The sequence below is a fragment of the Rhinopithecus roxellana genome, chromosome 21 (genome assembly GCF_007565055.1).
Source record: "Rhinopithecus roxellana isolate Shanxi Qingling chromosome 21, ASM756505v1, whole genome shotgun sequence".
Taxonomy (NCBI): Eukaryota; Metazoa; Chordata; class Mammalia; order Primates; family Cercopithecidae; genus Rhinopithecus; species Rhinopithecus roxellana.
Genome location: NC_044569.1, coordinates 17,516,214 through 17,536,517, shown reverse-complemented (window position 1 = coordinate 17,536,517; position 20,304 = coordinate 17,516,214). Strand labels below are relative to the sequence as shown.

The 20,304-nt window shown below is 40.0% G+C and overlaps 1 protein-coding gene across 9 annotated transcripts in view; it reads right to left on the bottom strand.

Annotated features, from left to right (window-relative positions):
- FHOD3 (formin homology 2 domain containing 3) overlaps positions 1-20,304 on the bottom strand; it is a 498,596-nt gene that overhangs the window by 204,670 nt on the left and 273,622 nt on the right. For all 9 annotated transcript variants that reach the window (XM_030925939.1, XM_030925940.1, XM_030925941.1 and 6 more), the window contains one exon: positions 5,441-5,535. In XM_030925939.1, coding sequence (XP_030781799.1) covers positions 5,441-5,535 — 95 coding nt within the window. The remainder of the gene's footprint in view (positions 1-5,440; positions 5,536-20,304) is intronic.

Sequence of the window (20,304 nt, the reverse complement as noted above, 5' to 3'; positions counted from 1 at the left end):
TTCTACACACCATGTTACTTCTCTTCATTTTGCAGTCCTAAAGAAACTTTCAGCAATGTCCCCAGTGTTGGGGGGTGGGGTGGCGGGCAGGCACATAGGCTCTCTAATGTGTATGACCGAGAGAGAGAGAGAGAGCAAGCAAGCGAGTGTGCATGTGTGTGTGTGTGTGTGTGTCTGTGTGTGTGTGTGTGTGTTCATGCATGCAAGGAGGGCCTTGGCCAGGGCTCCTCCAGCTAGGGCTACACAGGAGTAGCGAGGCCTGCTCACCCTCACACAAGTAGAAGGAAGTCTGGAGACCTGTGATCAGCAATGTGGGGCACAGACGGAAGGATGAGATTCAATGGGGCTGGTGGGAATGTAGAGAGAGGAGGGCAAGCTAACCTGAAGAGCAATGCAGACAGGGAAGCTTCCAAGCCAGTACCCCGAGGCACCCCTAAGAGGCAGCAAGGAGGTGAGAGTTTGTCAGGCTCAGGGCCCTAAGGCCTTCCCTATGGGCCAAAAGAGGATCCATAGAGATAGACAGACTTTCCATGCTGGGTGACAAAAGGGCCATGCTGTATATAGACTGAATCATCTTAACTCAATTAATTAGAATTCCAGATTTATGAAGAGAAAAAAATCCACATCCTGTGATAAGTCATGGGCCTGGCATCTGCCTCTTACCCCTGACTGGGGAGTTTAAAGATGGGCTCTTGTAAATAGAAAGAAACACTTTATTGAAAACACTTTTTTCTTTCTTTTAAAAAGTCATTATTTGGCTACGAATGCATCATTTTCTCCCCTGGCTATGAGTCTCAAATATCTGCAAATATGCATTGCATAATGAGCCTCTGGCAGGCTGCAAAATCACATCTTGTTGCCTTTCATGGAAGAAAAATGAAGAATTATGAAAACACAATGACAAGATTTTTCTACTCCAGTATTTCCTTTATCAACTCTGTGACTGTATAAGGCAAAGGCAACTGGATGTCAAGGTAAACTTTCCAGGTTAAGATAAATCTGACTCTGTCAAAACAAAATGCTAGGGCCCCTGGCTTTCCTGATTTCCTAATTTGAATTGGGGAAAACCTATTGCAGCTGTATTGACCTAACTGTATGTTTAAGGAGGAGACTGAGGCTTCATTCTCAAAACCTAAGGGTCTTGGGTTGATGTATCTGTTGTTCTTTTCAATTTCTCACTACTCAGATGGGGATGAGGGAAGAGTGTCAGCAGACACTCTATTGGTTTTGTAAATAAGAAGTGATCTCATTAGAACTATGTAGACTAGAAATAAACTTGGCAGCTACTGCCTTTGTTAAGTTTCAGCAACTTGCCTAGAGCAGAGCACACCCTGAAGAGTGGCAGGAGACCTTCATGTGACATCACAGTTAGTGGGACAGGCTGCAGCGTCACTGTTCCCCAGAATTCTCCTTTCCAACAACACAGTGAACTCCAAGATACAGGCTGACTCTTGGCTCCACTCTCTTGTCCTCATTGTGACCAGCACAGTGCAGAACATAGGAGCCAGCGACTATTATAGACCTTCCTTTGGGAAAATAAAATATGGAGACAGAAATCCACACAGATCCAGTGCTGATGGCCCAAATGGCTGGGGAGGAGGCGAGTGTGCCACCTCAGACAGAGGCCCTGAGGAGGCGGCCCAGAGTCCTGAACCACTGCTGAGGAAGCACACACCGAGTGCACAGTGTAGGAGGGGGAGGCTGGGAAAGCACAATTCCTTGAAATGTATTTTTGAAACTTTTTAATTGTATAATTTTTCCATGTTATTTACAAATGCAATAAAGATTTTCCTGTGTGTTCATTCCTTCCTGATTGCTTATTTTCCTTACAGAATGATTCCAAAGTAAAATTAATATGATGTTGTTGCAACACCAGAGACTCTGAGCCACGGCATGCATTTCTGTTATTTCTGGGTTTTTTTCTCTGCTTTTCTTCTTCTTTTCCTCCTCTGTGGTCCTTCTCCTCCCTCTTTTCTATCCCTCTCTCTTCTTTTCTTTGCGCCTTTCCTCTCTTAGTCTATATGTGCTGCTATAAAAAGAAATACTTGAGACTGGGTAATTTCTGAAGAACAGAAATTTATTTCTCACAGTTCTGGAGGCTGGGAAGTCCCAGATCAAGGCACTGGCTGTGAGGGGCCCAGTCCCTCTGCATCCAAGATGGTGCCTGTTGCAGTATCTTCTGGAGGGGAGGAAGATTGTGTTCTCACATGGCAGAGAATCAAAAGAGAAAAAATGCACTCCTTCCACAAATCCTTCTTATAATGGCATTAATCCATTCATGATGGCAGAGCCTTCATGACCTAAACACCTCTTAACACTGCTGCATTGGGGATCACGTTTACAACACAAAAATTTAGGGGGCACATTCGGACCACAGCATTCTCTATGTCATCTCTCCCTGCTCACAGTGCTTCTTCCCCATACCCATCCCACCTTCCCTAACTTTGCCCTCACTCTATTCTCTGCCTGATGATGAGCTATTAGACTGTCAGTTTTTCTATTGTAAGCATGTTAGGTTTTGTTTCCTTTTAGAAACTAGGGCAAGTTGTTGGTGTTTTATCATGGCCATCATAAAACCATAAAGATATCTTAATTCAGCTGTGTCATGTACAAAAAGTCATCTTTCTTGCAAAATCTCTTCCCGTCTCCCTAGCTTTTAGGTCCTCGAGACCATTTAGAGTGCCTTGGGGAGGCAGCCGGTTCCAAATGAACATGAAAGTCAGGGAGGGTTCCCAGCACAAGCAAGGAAAAAGGAGAAGAAACTGAAATAGGATATGAGATATAAATCTTCCCTTGGCCAGGCTGAAGCAACCTAGAAGGCCCAGCATTCCACTCAGCGTCCAAGGTCACCTATATCAATTTCAAAATAGAGTCACTTCCATTTTCCATAGAAAACAAAGCCAAAACATTCTTTTAAAAGATTTTCAGTCTTCCTAGGGAAACCATAGCTGTATCTAATATGAAATGGGGAAAAATTTTCTCATCAATACGTACTAGAAAAAGGAAAACTGAGGGGAAGATGTGAAGGCCACCCACAAACGTGGGACCCCATGGGGATCTGCACGCCAACACCAGCTACAGAGAAAAGGCCCTTTCCACCACACAAGGACACAATCACCAGGATTTTGAGAAGTCTGAGAAGGAGATACAGCCTAAAACTAGAACCATGCTCCTCCCCAAATCAAACCAGGGCTGAGTGCTCCCAAAGGACAGTAGAATCCTTGGGAGGCAGGTGACTCCAGGGGCAGGGCCAGGGGATGGGCTCCCCAGCAGAGCACAGCATTGTGCACAGCAGCCTGGAAAGGCTCACTCTAGTGGGGGTGGGCAGTGAACACAGGGATGGGGGACAGTCTGGGCAGACCACATGTGATATGGTTTGGTTCTCTGTACCCACCCAAATCTCACCTTGAATTGTAATAATTTCCACATGTTGCAGGAGGGACCCAGTGGGAGGTAAATGAATCATGAGGGCATGTTTTTCCCATGCTGTTCTCATGACAGTGAATAAGTCTCATGAGACCTGATGGTTTTATAAAGGGCAGTTCCCTTGCACACACTCTCTTGCCTGCCACCATGTAAGATGTGCCTTTGCTCCTCCTCCACCTTCTGCCACGATTGGGAGGCCTCCCCAGCCATGTGGAACTGTGAGTCCATTAAACCTCTTTCCTTTATAAATTACCCAGTCTCGAGTATGTCTTTATTAGCAGTGTGAGAACAGATTAATCCAATATGCTCTTCAGGGCCCCTACAAAGCTATGCTGATTCTGTGATCTGTTTAAGTCAGGTTCAAATTCTGTATCCAGGCCCTCAAGATCCCCCACTCCATCTGAATGCCCACTACAGCCACTCAGATCTCCACAACATGCTACCCACACAGCACTTTAACCTTGGTGCATCTGCACCTGCTCAGGACAGGGTCCCTTTTACTACTTCTCCCAAATCCCCCTGCAGTCAAGTCCCTAACACATGCTCCTCCACACGCCAGCAGAACCCAGAGAAGACCATGCCAGAGGCTTGCCCAGCGTTTGGCACACCTGAAGTGATGGAGTAGATCTGCTTCCTTGACAGGACTTTCAGAGACCTCAGGGACCTTGCAGCCAAGGCATGGCTGGTGGTGATGTGCCAAAATGCATGGGGAAACCAGCTACGCTTTCATAATCAAGCATTGTTTCCTCAACTACCAAATAGGAATTATATTACTTACCTGATAGTGGCCTCATGAGGATTAAATGAGATCATGCTTATAAAACACCTAGGATGTTTTATGGGTCGGATGTGGTGGCTCATGCCTGTAACCCCAGCACTTTGAGAGGCCGAGGCAGGTGGATCATTTGAGGCCAGGAGTTCAAGACCAGACTGGCCAACATGGTGAAACTGTGTCTCTACTAAAATCACAAAAATGAGCCCAGGGTGGTGGGTCATGCCTTTAATCCCACCTACTTGGGAGACTGAGGCATGGGATTTGCTTGAACTCAGGAGGTGGAAGTTACAGGGAGCCGAGATCATGCTACTGCACTCCAGTCTGGCAACAGAGTAAGACTCTGTCTCAATAAATAAAAAATAAAATACCTAGTTTGGTGCCTGGTAAATCTGTAATAAACATTGATTACTTTTATAATTGATGTTAGAGCTGAAAGGTAATCCCAGATTCTTTCATCCATATAGGAATATGCATATACATGTGTACAACACAGCAATATATATGTACATATGAACATGAAATACAGGTGGTTCACAGATCTTACATCTATGGTATAACTTTTTTTTGGAGACAGAGTCTCAAAATATACTGTTTATTGTGTCAAAGATATGTCCAAATAATTCTTTAAATTTTTGAGTTCTTACATATTTAGGAGCATAGTTTTTCTCAGAATAATGTGGTTTTCTTTTTTTTTTTTTTTTTTTTTTTTGAGACAGAGTGTTGCTCCATCACCCAGGCTGGAGTGCAATGGCATGATCTCAGCTCACTGCAACCTCCTGCCTCAGCCTCCCGAGTAGCTGGGACTACAGGTGTGCACCACCATGCCCAGCTAATTTTTGTATTTTAAGTAGAGACAGGGTTTCACCATGTTGTCTAGGCTGGTCTCGATCTCCTGACCTTGTGATCCACCCGCCTCGGCCTTGCCAAGTGTTGGGATTACAGGCGTGAGCCACCATGCCAGGCCCTACGGTATAACATTTAACTAAATATTAAAAACCAAAGGTTCCAAAGGCACTTGATTAAAGCTTAAGAGAAGAGAAAATAGAAATGCATTAAAATTTCATGAGCTACTTGCCATTTAAGTGTATCTTAACATCTATAGAGCAGTAGTCCTCATTTATACTGTAATGGCTTGAAAAAAGCTGAATAAAATTTCTTTCTGCAAAACTGACTCAAAGAAAAAAGAAAGGCAAGTGATATGACAATTGAACAAAAGAGTCAACCATAACTTCCCCTTACCTTTGACCCAATGAGAGTGTACAGCCACTGAATGGTTTCATTGTGGTTTATTACTCCATTCATTCCATCCACATACAACATAATCTGGCCCAAAGCTACAGAAAACGAGAAAAAGGAGACATTAAAGATTTATATAGAAATACAATCTTCAGTGATCATAATACCAATCAAGATTTTCACACTTTAAGTACATAGCATGTTAAGAATCAAATCTGAGGAGAATTCCTGAGCTCTGAAATTAGCTAAATCTCATTTCAGAGAGAAAGTGTCGAACACTAGAAGAAACAAGGGCTATTCCAGGCTCCTAGAAGATGCAATTAAGGCACGAATCCAGTGATTGTTGTTTCTGTGTGCCTTGATGTATAAATGCATGTTTTTCTGTTTCTATATCTGTGTGTAGCCCCAGACAGGAAAAAGATATTCATGAGATGGTGTCTGGGTTGTGGCCTCCCACGGGGGCCACAAGGACAAACGAAGTTTCCAAAAGCAACCTGTCCAGTGCCCCAGTCTGTGGTCAGCAAGTCTCAGATTCTGTGGGATCATCCTGAATTAATCCAATTTTATTCCAATAGGTCAGCAATAAATGTGTAGTTAAATATTATGAGCAATTCCCCTCAAAGATTTTCAAGTAAAAAACATCAGGTATCATGAAAATACATGATATCACACATTCATCACATATCAAATCCTAAATTCTTAGTTTAGGAAAATACAGTCACCACATACTATCATTGTTCTCCCAATAGAAAATACTGGCTATGTTTTTTTAAGTAAACATTAAACTCAGGTTTTCAACTCCATTAGTACAAAGATAATCTGAACGATAGATAATGAACAAACAGAAGTTACCTAAAGGAAGAAGGATTCCTTCAATCACATCTAACCTCCTAATCATATTTCACCCAAAACTAATTGCAGGGCATTGACATTTTTCTAAACAACATTTTTTTTAATGCTAGTAACAGGACAGCTCATTTTAGAAAAATACAGAAGAATAAAGTGAAAATAATTCATATTCCCATAAATTAAAGATAACCATTCTTAAAATATTGATGTATTTTCTTACTTTTTTTTTATGCATTACACACACATACAAAGTTTATATGTGGGTTGTAAGAAATATTCTACACAAAATATGTTGATTAAAAAGAGCAAAACACAAAACAATATACACAAATTCTAAGTATACAAATATATATGTAATATTAGAAAACTCATCCTATCCAACAGAAGATCAAATAAGAAAACCATGTTAGCGGCCAGGCGCAGCGGCTCACGCTTGTAATCCCAACACTTCGGGAGGCCAAGGCAGGTGGATCACATGAGGTGAGGAGTTCAAGACCAGCCTTACCAACATGGCAAAACCTCGCCTCTACTAAAAACACAAAAATTAGATGGGTGTGGTGGCGTACACCTGTAATCCCAGATACTCAAGAGGCTGAGGCAGGAAAATTGCTTGAACCCAGGAGGTGGAGGTTGCCGTGAGCCAAGATCGTGCCACTGCACTCCAGCCTGGGTGACAGAGCAAGACTTTGTCTCAAAAAAAAAGAAAAAGAAAAAGAAAAGAAAAGGAAAAGAAAAGCAAAAGAAAGAAAGAAAAAGTAAAAGAAAACCACGTTATTCTGAGAAAAACTATGCTCCTAAATATGTAAGAATTCAAAAATTTTAAAAATTATTTGGACATATCCTTGACACAATAAGCAGTATATTTTGAGAAATAACAGATTCATATTATATTTAATGGTAGAACACTAGAGATATTCCTACTAATCAGAAAATATGTTTTAAATGATGCTCATTAAACCTATGGATTATTTAACACTGCTATAGAATTTCAGACAAATTTAATAAGACATGAAAAACAATAAGATACAAAATTGCTGGAAATACATATTGTCATAATTTGCAAGTAACATTATAGATACAATAAAAAAATTCACAGAATTACAAAGAGATTACAATTATAATCACATTTCTCATCCTAATGAGAAATCTGTATGTAGCATTTGAATGTAGCATACAAAAGTTTGATATAAAATTATACTAAATAAGTGGATCTATAACAAATATGTTAAAGAATAATTTCTTTTTAAAATAGTTAATACAGCTAGTAAAATATTAAATACCAACAGAAAAAAGGCAAATATATTTTATATGAGACAACAAACTTGTTTATAATAGCATGCAAAATTGTTCACTCTCACTATAATAAAACAAATGCAAATTAAAACAATAATAAGGTAGTGTTTTCACTCAAATTGGCAAAGGTATTTTAAAAAGAAATGATTATGTATCAAACACTAGAGAAGTTAAATCACTTCATGCATTGGTAGTGGTAGGGCAAACTGGTAGAAACCTGCAATAAGGCTATCTAGGGCTATAATTATTTTGTAAAGTTACCATGTATTTAGCGCTCACTGTGTGCCAAGTTCTCTGGAGGGATTTTATAGGTATTATTAATAGAAGAGCCATATGTAGTAGATATTTTCACCTCCATTTGGCAGAGGAAAAACCTGAGGCTCTGAGAAGTGAAGGGATGTGTCCAAAATCTCCATCACTGCCTAAGTAGCAGAGCCCACTTCCAGCCAGGGTGGGAGAACATGTATGTGTTTATACTAAGAACCTTAAAGTCCTCTTCAAGCCTTTCCCCAGTCATCATGATTTGGGAAACCTATTCTAAGGAAACAGCTCTAAGTTTAAACAAACAAAATAAAAAAGGAAGCAAAGGTGTTCACTGAAGCATTATTTAACATACCAAAATAATAACTAAAACACAAACATCTATCATGGTTCTAGAACTCAGCATACACAGTCATTTACCAAAGCTATGTACTAACTTGTAAAATGTTTCTCATAAAATAAGTAAAAAGCCAGTATAAGTAAAAAGCAACATCACATAATTAAATAAGTAAAAAGCAACATCATATAATTAAACAAAACACTCAAATCTTCTTTTAGTTGAGATAAGGTCTCACTCGATCGCCCAGGCTGGAGCAGTGGTGCCATCATGGCTCACTGAAGCCTTAACTTCCCAGGCTCAAATGATCCTCCCATCTCAGCCTCCTGAGTAGCTGGGACCACAGACACATGCCACCACATCCAGCTTTTTTTTTTTTTTTTTTTTTTCTGTAGAGACAGGGTCTCCTTATGTTATCCAAGCTGGTTTCAAACTCCTGGGCTCAAGTGATCCACCAGCCTTGGAATCCCAAAGTGCTGGGATTACAGGCATAAGCCACCGTGTCTAGTCATAACACTCAAATCTTCACGCATACAAAGAAGAAAAGGAAATCCATAAAATATTAACCATTGTGATTGAATATATGCTCTTTGGATGTATTTTTCGTATTTTTTCTATTTTCCCAGTTTTCTAATATGAGCATCGGTTACTTCTGTAACGGAAAAGTAAAAACTGAATAATGTAAGGTGCTACATGCTTTTGTCTTTAGAATTTTTTACTAGTGCACCCACCCCTCCCCCGCACCCTGCACCCTCCTGCAGAAAGACGCAGCCCCTACCTCACCGAAGAGCTCCAAGAATTCGGCACATTCTGCCCTAATTTTTTTCCCATTTTTTCCCTCCTTCCCTTCGCAAACAAACTGGCAAGTCTCCATGGAAGGGGAGTTTGCTCCACTGTCCTTTTCCCATTCTGAGTTCCACTGCTGAAGAGGCCAATCCTGAGGTACATTTTGGCACCTCCCTTTAAATCAGCCTAACCACACAGGGAGAGAGAAGGTAGACTCTTTAGCCTTCTGGAAGGTATATCCACAGGGAAGACTCTCTCCTCAAGGCTGATAAAGTGGGACTGAAGGCCTCCACCCTAAGAGCTCAGGACCTCTGGTACTGGCCAAGGGCCCAGGAAGCCAGGACACTATTACAATGGGAGAAGGCAAACTAAGATTTAAAAGCTGATTTGATCTGTTCCCTGCAACATTCTATTAACTGATGACACTGGAAGAGGTGCGTCACTAGAAAGTTCATGTCTAATGGAATTCAAGTGTCTGATCACACGAATTTTTCATATTTTGGTAATCAAATCTTTCCCATCACATCTTTTCTGTACCCTACCCGCTGCCACTAAAGCAATCCCGCCTGTAAACCACTCCAGACACAAGATGGCGCTAAAGAGATTCATGTGGGTTAATACTGCACTATGAGCAGCAAAAACCCAACAACCTTAAACGTGGGCCTGAGAATAAAACCCACACAGAAGAACAACACAGATGCCTTGAAAACACACGTCTGGGTCACAGGAGCCATGAAAATTCATGATTTGTGTTTTCAAGAAGGATGTGGAGGCTGAGACTGTCTATCAGAACACAAAGGTAGATGGCACCACAGGTCTAGGAAGAGAGGATTTCCTGTTCTGCCACTCATGGAACTTATGACACTGGAGGCATATTTATTCATCTTTCTGTGCGTCAGTTTCTTCATCTCAAAAATGACACAGTTATACCATACTATCTATTTTGCAGGGGTGTGGTGAGGAATGAGTTAGAATAGTGCCTCCATTGAACAGAAGCACACGCTGAACAACTCTCAAAAACGGAAGACAGGGAGCAAGCTCTCCAGGCTAACCTTACCCAGCTGTGGGTCATGAGAAGTGGTGGAAGAACTCCTTGCCTAACTAGAAATCACAAAGATCTTCTCTTATGCATTCTCCTAAAAATGTATAGTTTTCCTCTTTATATGTAGCTGTATGATCCAATTTGACATAACTGTTGTACAAAGAAGCGTAGATTGAAGTTCATTTTTTTCATACGTCCAACTGCTATAACGCCATTTGTTTTTCTATTTCCAAAAATCAACTGGTTGTGTTTGTACAGGTCTGTTTCTGTTCCATTGGTCTGTCCATCCCGTTGCCAATACCACACAATCTGGATCACCATAGCTTTACAGTAAATGTTAAAATCGGGTAGTGTGATTCTTCCTATTCATTCTTCTTTTTCAAAATTGGTTCAGCCATTCTTGTTCTTTTACCTTTTAACACAAATTCTGCAAGCAGCTTGTCTAAATCAACAACAACAACAAAATCTTTCTGGAAATAATGTATAAATTCTAGGAGAACTGACATCTTTACTATGCTGAATCTTCTAATCTATAAACCTGTTACGTCTATTTATTATACATCTTTGCAGATTGCTTTTATCAGTGTTCTATAGTTTTCAACTATAAATGCAATGTTTGTTTGTTTGGGATGGTATTTTTTGCCAAATTTATAAGTAGCTCACATTCTTCGGAGCTATTACAAATGGTGTTTTAAAAACTTTTCCATTCCTAATTGTTTATTGTTAGCATATAGAAACAAAGTTGAATTTGTATATTGGCCTTATATCCTACAATTTTGTTAAACTTAATTCTAGGAGTGTTTGATTTTTTGTTTTGTTTTTGTAGATTTCCTGGAATTTTGTACATAGACAATAATGTTGTCTGTGAAAAAGAACAATTTTGTTTCTTCCTTCCCAATCTATATCCCTCTTCCCATCCCTATTGCACTAGTGAAGACTTTCAGTATAATATTCAGTGGGCGTGGTGAGAGTGAACATCCTTGCCTTGTTCCTAATATTAGGGAGAAAGCATTAATAATCATTTACCATTAATTATGATGTAAGACATATGTTTTTATAAATTGTCTTTTATCAAGATGAGGAAGTTTCTCCAATTTCTAGTCTGCTAAGAGCTTTCTGTAAATCATGAAGGAATGAATTTTGTCAAATGCTTCTTCTACATCAACTGATACGATTATGGTTTTTCTTCTTCAGATTATTAATGCAGTAGGTTACACTAACTGAATTTGAAATACTGAATAAGCCTTGCATCCTTTTTGACCATGGTATATTATTCTTCTCATATATTGCTGGATTTGATTTACTAATATTTGTTGAGGATTTTTTGCATCTTTGTTCATAATAAATATTGTTCTGTGTATTTTATGTCTGGTTTTCATACCATGGTAACGCCAACCTCATAAAATGAATTGGGAAGTGTTTCCTCCTCTTCTGTTTTCTGGAAGAGATTTTGTAAAATGGTTTTATTTTATCGTTAAATGTTTGGTGGAATTCACCAGGAAACCATTTGGGGCTGTAGATATTTTGTTCAGAAGGTTAACTGCAAATTAAATCTCTTTAATAGTTACAGTAATGGGGCTAGTCAGGTTATCATTTCATCTTGGGTGGGTTTTGGTAGTTTGTGATTTTTAAGGAAATGATCCATTTAAGGAATTGATCCATTTCATCTAATGTATCAATTTTATGTGCTTAGAGTTGTTCATAGTATTCTGTTATAATTCATTTAAGTGAAGTTTTATCTCCTTTCATTCCTAATGTTAGCAATGCATGCCTTCTCTCTCTTTTTTCATTTGTCATTCTTGTTGGTCAACTTTATTTTTCTTTTCATGGAATCAGCTTTTTGTTTCATTTATTTTCTCTATTTTTTCTCTGCTTTCAACTTCATCAATTTCTACTTTTATTATTTTCTTCATTCTACATATTTGGTTTTATTTTACTTTTCTTACTCTAGTTTCTTAAGGAAGGTGCTTATATTATTTCCCTCTTTTCTAATATACGCAGGTAATGCTAGAAATTTCCCTCATGCATTGCTTCAACCACATCCCACAAATCTGATGTGTTGTATTTTCATTTTCATTTAGTACAAAATGTTTGCTACTTTCCATTGAGAATTCCTCTTCAACACATGGATTATTTAGAAGTGTGTTAATTTCTAAGAGTTTGGACATATTCATGTTATCCTTCTGTTACTGATTTACAGTTTAATTTTATTCCAGTCAGAAATCACATTATATCAATTCTTTTAAATTGGTTATGGTTTGTTTTATGACCCAAGATATGATTTATATTGGTGAATGTTTTATGCATATTTGAAAGTAATATGTATTCCCTGTAGTTGAGTAGCATTTTCTAAAATGTCAATTAGAACTATTTGGTTGATGGTGCCATTCAGTTCCTTCATAGACTTGCTGATTTTCAGTCTGTCAATTCTATTGATTACCAAAAGAGAAGTATTGAAGTCTCCAACTACAATAGAATTTTTTCTATTTCTTATTTCAGTTCTGTTTTTGCTTTATGAATTCTGAAGCTCTACTTTTCTGGGTGACCTGATTCTTTTGTCATTATAATGTCTGCTTTACCTCCAATTATTTTCTTTGCTCTGAAGCCTACTTCTTCTAATAATTAATATAGTCACTTCACCTTCTTTTGATTAGTGTTTGCATGTTTTTTTTTTCTGCATCCTTTTGCTCAACTATAGCATTATAATTAAAGTGGGTTTCTTGTAAGCAGCATTTAGTTGGGTCTTGTTTTATTTATTCATTAATGTCTGTCTTTTAATTACTGTGATTAGACCAGTCATATTTAAGTACTAATGTGTTTTAATTAAGGTCTATGATTTCCAATCTGCTACTGAGCCCATCTGGTAAGCTTTTTACTTTGGTTATTGTATCTTTCATTTCTAAATTTTCCATTGGGTTCTTTATATCTTGTTTCTTGCTGAGACTTTCCATCTTTCTATTCATTTCAATAATGTTCACTCTTACTTCCTGAAGCATTTTCAGAATGGCTACATTACAAACTGACAAATCCAGTATCTGTATCAATGTGGCCCTGGGGTGGTGATCTATCTTTTCCCATGCAAGCTGGGATTTTCCTAGTTTATTGTGTGCCAAGTAATTTTGGCTTACCTCCTGGATATTTTTTAAATAATGTTATGAAACTCTGGGTTTTGTTTAAATATTACAGAAAAATGTTGACATTTTTGTTTAAGCAGGCAATTAACCTGGTTCAGTTTGAGTCACAAGTTCTGACCTGTCTTCTGTGGTTCCAATATCAGTTCAGTTTTCAGAGCCCTTGCTGTGCCATTTGGTTCAGGTCCGTATGTGCACCACAAAGAAGACAGTCTGGGGCCTGGGCAGTATCTGCCTTGTTCAGTTCTCAGTCATTGCTATGCTGTTTAGGGTTAGATTCATGCATGCAGTCTGTGTGGAGCTCAGAGGTTCACATAAAACTTTCGCATTCCTGAGATTCTCCTTCTCCTTTATATTTCTGATACTTTCAGGTTCCCTGAGGCTCCCTCTACCACTTTTTTTTTTTTTTTTTTTTTTTTTTTGAGACAGAGTCTTGCTATGTCACCCAGGCTGGAGTGCAGTGGCGTCATCTCAGTTCACTGCAAACTCTGCCTCCCCAGTTCAAGTGATTCTGGTGCCTCAGCCTCCCGAGTAGCTGGAATTACAGATGAGCACCACCATGCCTGGCGAATTTTTTTTTTTTTTTTTTTGGAGTTTTAGTAGAGATAGGATTTTGCCCGGTTGGCCAGGCTGGTCTCAAATCCTGACCTCAAGTAATCCACCTGCCTCAGCCTCCCAAAGTGCTGGGATTACAGGCATGAGCCATCGCACCAGCTGAGGCTTCCCCTTCTTAGCCCTTCAGCCAGAGAGCTGGGGCATTATTTAACCTGTTCAGCCACTTAATTTCTATGACTATAGCCACAACTGTGGCCAAGCAGAAGAACAGAGAAGGAAAAAGCAGACTTCTGTGAGCTTCCACTCCACTCCTCAGAGTTCTAGGTGCCCGTAGACCCTGCTGTTCTCACCATGGGATTACCTGGGGGAGAGGGGGCAAGATAACAGAGTGAGAAACGGGAGGCTTCTGCACTGAGTCCGTTTTCCTCCTACTCAAGCCAGAAATAGAAAGATCTTGAATTCTCTCTGTCCACACCCAAGTCCACTTCTGGGTTTTGTGCTAATTTGAGTCCAGATCAGAGAATACCAGAAGAAAATTGTTAAAAGCACCGTCAGTTCAATATTTCAAGTTCTAGTCTTCTTCCCCAATCTGCCTCCTACGATTTACTCTTCAGAGTCTTCAAATAGTTGCTCTGAGTATTTTATCCTTGAATTTATTGGAAAGACAATTGAATAGTTGTCTTTATAGGTTTTACAGTTGAATTCATTAGGAAAGACAGGGTCCTGTGTACTTACTCCATCTCACTCCAAACCAAAACTCCCCCTTGCTCTGATTTTACAATAAGAAATCTAGCAGCAACATGGAAGGTGGCCTGGATCGAGCAACTCCTGGGGCCAGGGTCCATTCACAATTCTGTCTCAGCATGCTAAGCCCATGGTTTTCAATCCTTTCTCTTCTTTTTCCCTTCCTCTACCTCTTCCTCCCTTCTTGCCTTCTTTCTTTTCTTCTTCCCTTCCTTTTTAAAGCTAGTAGCTCTTTACTGCAAGGAACCATTAAAAGGAAGCCCCACAGACAATGGCTAACTCCCAGATGCTTTGCTGGAAGCAGGACTGAAGGGTTTTGACTGCTCTTCCCCCTCAGCACGCGACACTCCCCACCCCACCTACCTCAGTAGGTCCTAAGGGGCCCTGATAATAAGACACATCACCCAGTAACCCAGGCTAGACACTGGAGCTCACTGTATACCTGCATTTTCAAATACCGCTACAAAGTTGTAAAGTCAATCTAATAAGAGCAGCAATGCATATTTTTCAATAAATGAAATAGAAGAGAAAATGGAGTACACTGCACTTATTAAGGGAAACATTGTTCTTATTTTCTTTTTATAGAAATATAATTTTTCTTTTCCTGTAGGTCTCCAACCAAAAAGTTTGGATTCTGCTATTCCAGACTCCTTCCCTTTCCTCATCCTCCACCTTCAGTGAGTCACCCAATTCCCTTAAGTGTTCCTCTGAGACAGGTCTTCTCTTCTTCTCCACTACTGCCCCAGGTTCAAATTCTATGATCTCTCCTGGACTATAGCAACTGCAGGTCCTGGCTGGTCTCTCGCCTTTGATGCCCACTCCTTTTCAAATACATAATAGATGTTCTTACCGGTGACTTTTCCAAGGCATTGAATATGTCAGCCGAAGCTGGAACACCTTCTGGTTCCCTCTTGCTCGGGACAGGGCCCAGGGACCCCCTACATCTCCAGCCAACCCTCTAGCCCTTTAGTTTGTTGCCCAGACCATCTGGGCTCCTTTGTCTCTGAACCTTTTGCTACCATCTCAAGGCTTTAACTCGAAACCTATGAATTTTCAGTGAGTTAAACATGCTTTACATTTAAGAGAAGTCCTTACAAATAAAATATACATTTATTCCACAAACAGAGCTAGACTTGATTTTTTAAACATGTTTTCTTACACACTGCAGACATATAAGGATCCGATACCAAATCAGTTATTTGCCTGCTTGTTCATGTCCTGTCCTTCAGCCAAAGATACCAAAAATGCCATTGATGAAGTTGAAAGATGATCTCTTCCTGGCAAAATCATCTGACTTTTTGCACAAACAGCTCTTAAATATTGCTGCTCTGTGTAATCTTTTAATCAATCCCTCATCCATTCTTCCTTTTTCTATATGACAGTGAAATTAAGGTTGCATGTATTCTATAAATGGGCACAGAGATATAATCCTGTTTAAGGGGGTTATCTAGTTTAGGTCTAAGTATTTTAAATGCATTTTTTAAAGCATTATTGTAACTATAGATATATCACAACTTTTACCACAAACCAGCCCTTTTTATGTATGAGACAAGGCTTTGGTTTTAAAAACCAAGTGTCCACTTGCATATTTGAGGCCACAGAGTTCCACCATGAAATGTGAGATTCCTCTCACTGATGTGTGAGTATTTTGGCTTGTCTGTCTTCCCAGTCCTCCCACTCTTGATTTTCTTTTACAGAAGCAGTATAAAGAAAATACTTTGCTGTTGCCATTCAATAAGATATTTTGCCATTTGAGAATGTGACTGGAAATAATTCCTATTTATTTCTACCAAAAGCACAGAAAAAAAATAAGTGAATAGTATGAAACATTAAAGAAACTTACTTTACCACGGGGCAACATTCTGCTATAAGCAAATATCAGTGGTAACTAGGGTTTTATTTTGTTTTGGAATGATCTGTGATTTGCACATTGAAAATGAAGATGGGGAAACTGTAGGGTACAATCAGTTCTTCCAGAGCTCAGCACTAAGCACCAAGATAGGCACTGCTTTCTTCAATTAGAACAGAGGAGCTCTGAAAATGTGCAGTGAGTTTTTAAATCAAAGTAATCTCCAGAGAGAAAAATAAAACAAAACTATTAGTATCACTCACCCCTTATCTTCTGGGAAGGGTTAATTCATCTTAAAGAAGGGATTTCAATTAATTTTAATCAGACCATTAAAATTCACTGTTCTTAACTCTGAACTAGATTTGTCTACCCCTAATTTCCATGATTCACCAGAGCCTGCAGTAAATATTAAAAAGAGGTTGATATTGTTGACATTCTTGGAACTAAATGAAGACCTTGGAGTCTAGTTATTATTCTTTTCCACTGAATTGTCTGCCCTAAATAACAAGCTCCGGTCCAGTTTTCCCCAAGGGCAACTGTCAAAGAAATACTCTTTTAATACCTATTACAGCATGAAAATTAAGGAGAATAAGCTGCCAATTCTAGGCTGGAGACAAGAATTTAATCAGCACAAAGAGCTCCAACAAGGTGTCAAAGTTTTGAGTCCCTTGCTGACATTTAGCAGCATTTGCAATGCAAATTTTTCTAAAGCAGTCTTAGATTACTACCCTCTCTCTACCTTAGAATGACCATTTCCTAAAAAAGGGCCCCCAAAAAAGTTGTTAAATAAATCAGGCCTAATATTCTCCCCTAACACTTACAAGCTTAACTCTTAGTAACTCTCAAAGGAGGGAGGGCCCATCCCCCGTTCCCTCCACCCAGGCCTTCCAAAGAGAATCAATGACATTGATGTACTTCTTTCTGATAGACCTTCCTTCCTAGCAGGACATTATGTAGCTAAGCTCTTTGCATCTTCTCCCATCTAATGCACACAGAAGACTGGTTTGTTTCTGGCCTATTCATTCGTCTTCCCAATAGCAGCCAAGTTTATATCCCAGATTCCCATGCTAAAGTTTAAAAGAAGCCCTCATCAGCCACCTGTACAGAAACAGGTGCTTCATTACTGCTGGGCTATAGCAGCCTCAGTTACACCTATGCTCCTCAACCTCTCCCAGTTTTTCCTGTTCTACAGTTCCCCATATTTTAGATAAGGAGACACCAAAGGAATGAAGGAAAGTATAACAGATTAGCAAGTTTTGAACCTCTAAAAATTTTTGGCAGACTTCTAGGTTCTCTATGGAAAGAAAAACAGTCATTTTAATGATCTGTTCTATAATGATCTTCTAAGACTTACAACCAAGGAAATACCAGTGGAAGCACACAGCCTCTCCAAAGCAGGTCAGAGCCACAGGTGGAATGAACCAGAAATGGTCTCTGCAGCAGGGTCAGCAGTGACTGGAGTGTCTCATTCACTCTCATGTGCTCACACTCACTCTGGCTCTTCCCACTGGGACCTGGAGTGACACTGAGTCAGTGACAAGGGTTTGGCCAGTGACCCTGGGAAAAGCAGCTCCTCCTGGCCTAGTGAAGGTTCACGCAGGACACATACACTTAGGGCATCTGTCCCTGACTGACATGCCTGCTCACTAGGTGACAGAAACAATGGACACGAGGTGTAGAGATGAGTAATTAAGCCCAAGCAGAGTGGAATGCAGTTCATAAACACCCAGATTCAGAGAAGGGTGAGGCTGATATGAGCCTGAGTAATCAGAGGAGGATTCATGGAGAGGTTGACAAGAAACATACCTTAAAGGATGGGGCACACATAGCTGGGAGAAGACATATGAGTTTCCAGGGCATGAGAAAATAAAAGGTACCAGAATAGTTCCCCTGATTTTTGCTTCTAGGACAGTACCACATCAAGAAAACTCATGGGACTTAAACCCACGGAGAAGCTGGTTTACATGTAATCTCCACCATTTCCTACTTCCAAAAACTATGTAGCATACGCAGTCATAAGATGGAAGACAAGTCCAACCTGGATCCCTTATGGTTAGGATGAAATATGCTGATGTATTAACACAGCATGTGGCTGATGGTTGGCCGTTCTTGTTGATGCTGTTATGCTAATTAACCTCTCTGGACTTCAATGGTATCATTTAAGAGACAAAACGGTTTAACCCAAAGACCTCCAAAACTCCCAGCTCCAAGGTAACATTACTCGAAAGCCCCTGCGGGGGTGTAATATGAAGTGTCTGGCACTAGGGAGCTTCGACTAGGTATTTCTATCTGCAGTCTGAGGTTTCAGACATAATTCCACAAACCTGCCTTATTAATATACAACCCTTCAAAAATCAGTGCTCTGTAAAAATCAGAAATATGTTTTTGGATGTTATGTAAAACAATAAGAGTATATGCAGCATATTAATTCTGTACTTCTCTCTATTTAGGATTTCAACACTCTTAGAATTTTAACTTTAAAACCCCTCAATTTACTCAACTTCCTCACTAAAATTTCACCAACCACGAAGACTCTGTGTCTAGAAACACGTACCTGAGGGGACTGGCTGCTGGGCCCCTGCAAAGGCCACAGAACCTGTGTCCTGCGCTTACCTGATGGCTGGCATCTCAGGCCCTGACTGACAGGCTTGGGGTTCCCAGGCCTGGCCACAGAGGAGAATCATCACATCAGAGCCTTAAACCACTGCCCCTCCCCTCCCCGCCCCTTGGATCTCACTTCCAGCACCTGACGGACCTGGGCATATGCACAGACCCGGCATTGGTGTTGGTCAGGGCCCCATAGGTGAGTCTCCTGTACAGCTAGGGATATGAGCCACTGCTCAATGCTAAACCAAACTATTACTTTAAAGGCTGTGCTTGAGTTATGGCTCTCCCCAGCAGGCTCGGCATCAACACCTGGGTCTCACCAAAACCAAGCTCAAAGGCAAACTCAGAATAACCTCAGTTCCCACATCCTGTTCTCCAATGAGGCAGAGAACTGTGGATAAGGAAGAGGTAGGAGGCGCTGGTCCCCTTCAGCCCAGCAGGCTCCAGATGACTGGAAACGGCATCTGAATGTCATCCATGTTTGCTAAGCTGCACAGCTGCATGTTTGATAGACACGGTTTCAAAATTTCAACTCTTAAACATTTTAAAATCATATCATGCAATACAGTAAATAATGTTTTTAAACAAGACAGTCCCTTACTTTCTTCTCAGAGGACTTTATTCCTTTATTATAGACCTCTACAATGGGACTTTTTAAAAATGAAGATCCAGTGTAGTAGTCATGGCCGGGTGCAGTGGCTCACATCAGCACTTTGGGAGGCCAAGGCAGGTGGATCATCTGAGGTCAGGAGTTCAAGACCAGACTGGCCAACATAGTGAAACCCTGTCTCTATGAACAATACAAAAATTAGCCAGGAGTGATGGTGGGTGCCTGTAATCCCAGCTACTTGGGAGGCTGAGGCAGGAGAATCGCTTGAATCCGGGAGGCAGAGGTTGCAGTGAGCCAAGATTGCACCACTGCACTCCAGCCTGGATAACAGAGTGAGACTCCATCTCAAAAAATAAAATAAAATAAATAAAATAAAGTAAAATAAAATAAAATAAACAGTATAGTAGTAGTCACTTGCCTACCATTTAGCAAAATCTAAATTCTTGGGAAGTATTACAAGCCTGCCCAATGTATTTTTAATCATATTGGTTTTGTGTATTTTATGGCCTAGAACAATACCAACACAAGCATAATGGTCAAAGAACCAGAAATCTTCCTATTGTGACCACACTCAATCATCTCTGTCAGCTCTAAATTGATAGTGTACAAAGAACAAAGATGGAGTGGGGGTAAGGAAGATTGAGGAGCTACTGCCTAACGGGTATATAATTTCTGTTTGGGGTGATAAACAGTTTTAGAAATAGATAGTGGTGATGGTGGCACAACATTATGAAGATATTTAATGTCACTGAATTGTACAAAAATGGTTAACGTGTTTTTATGATATATCCACAATAAAAAAG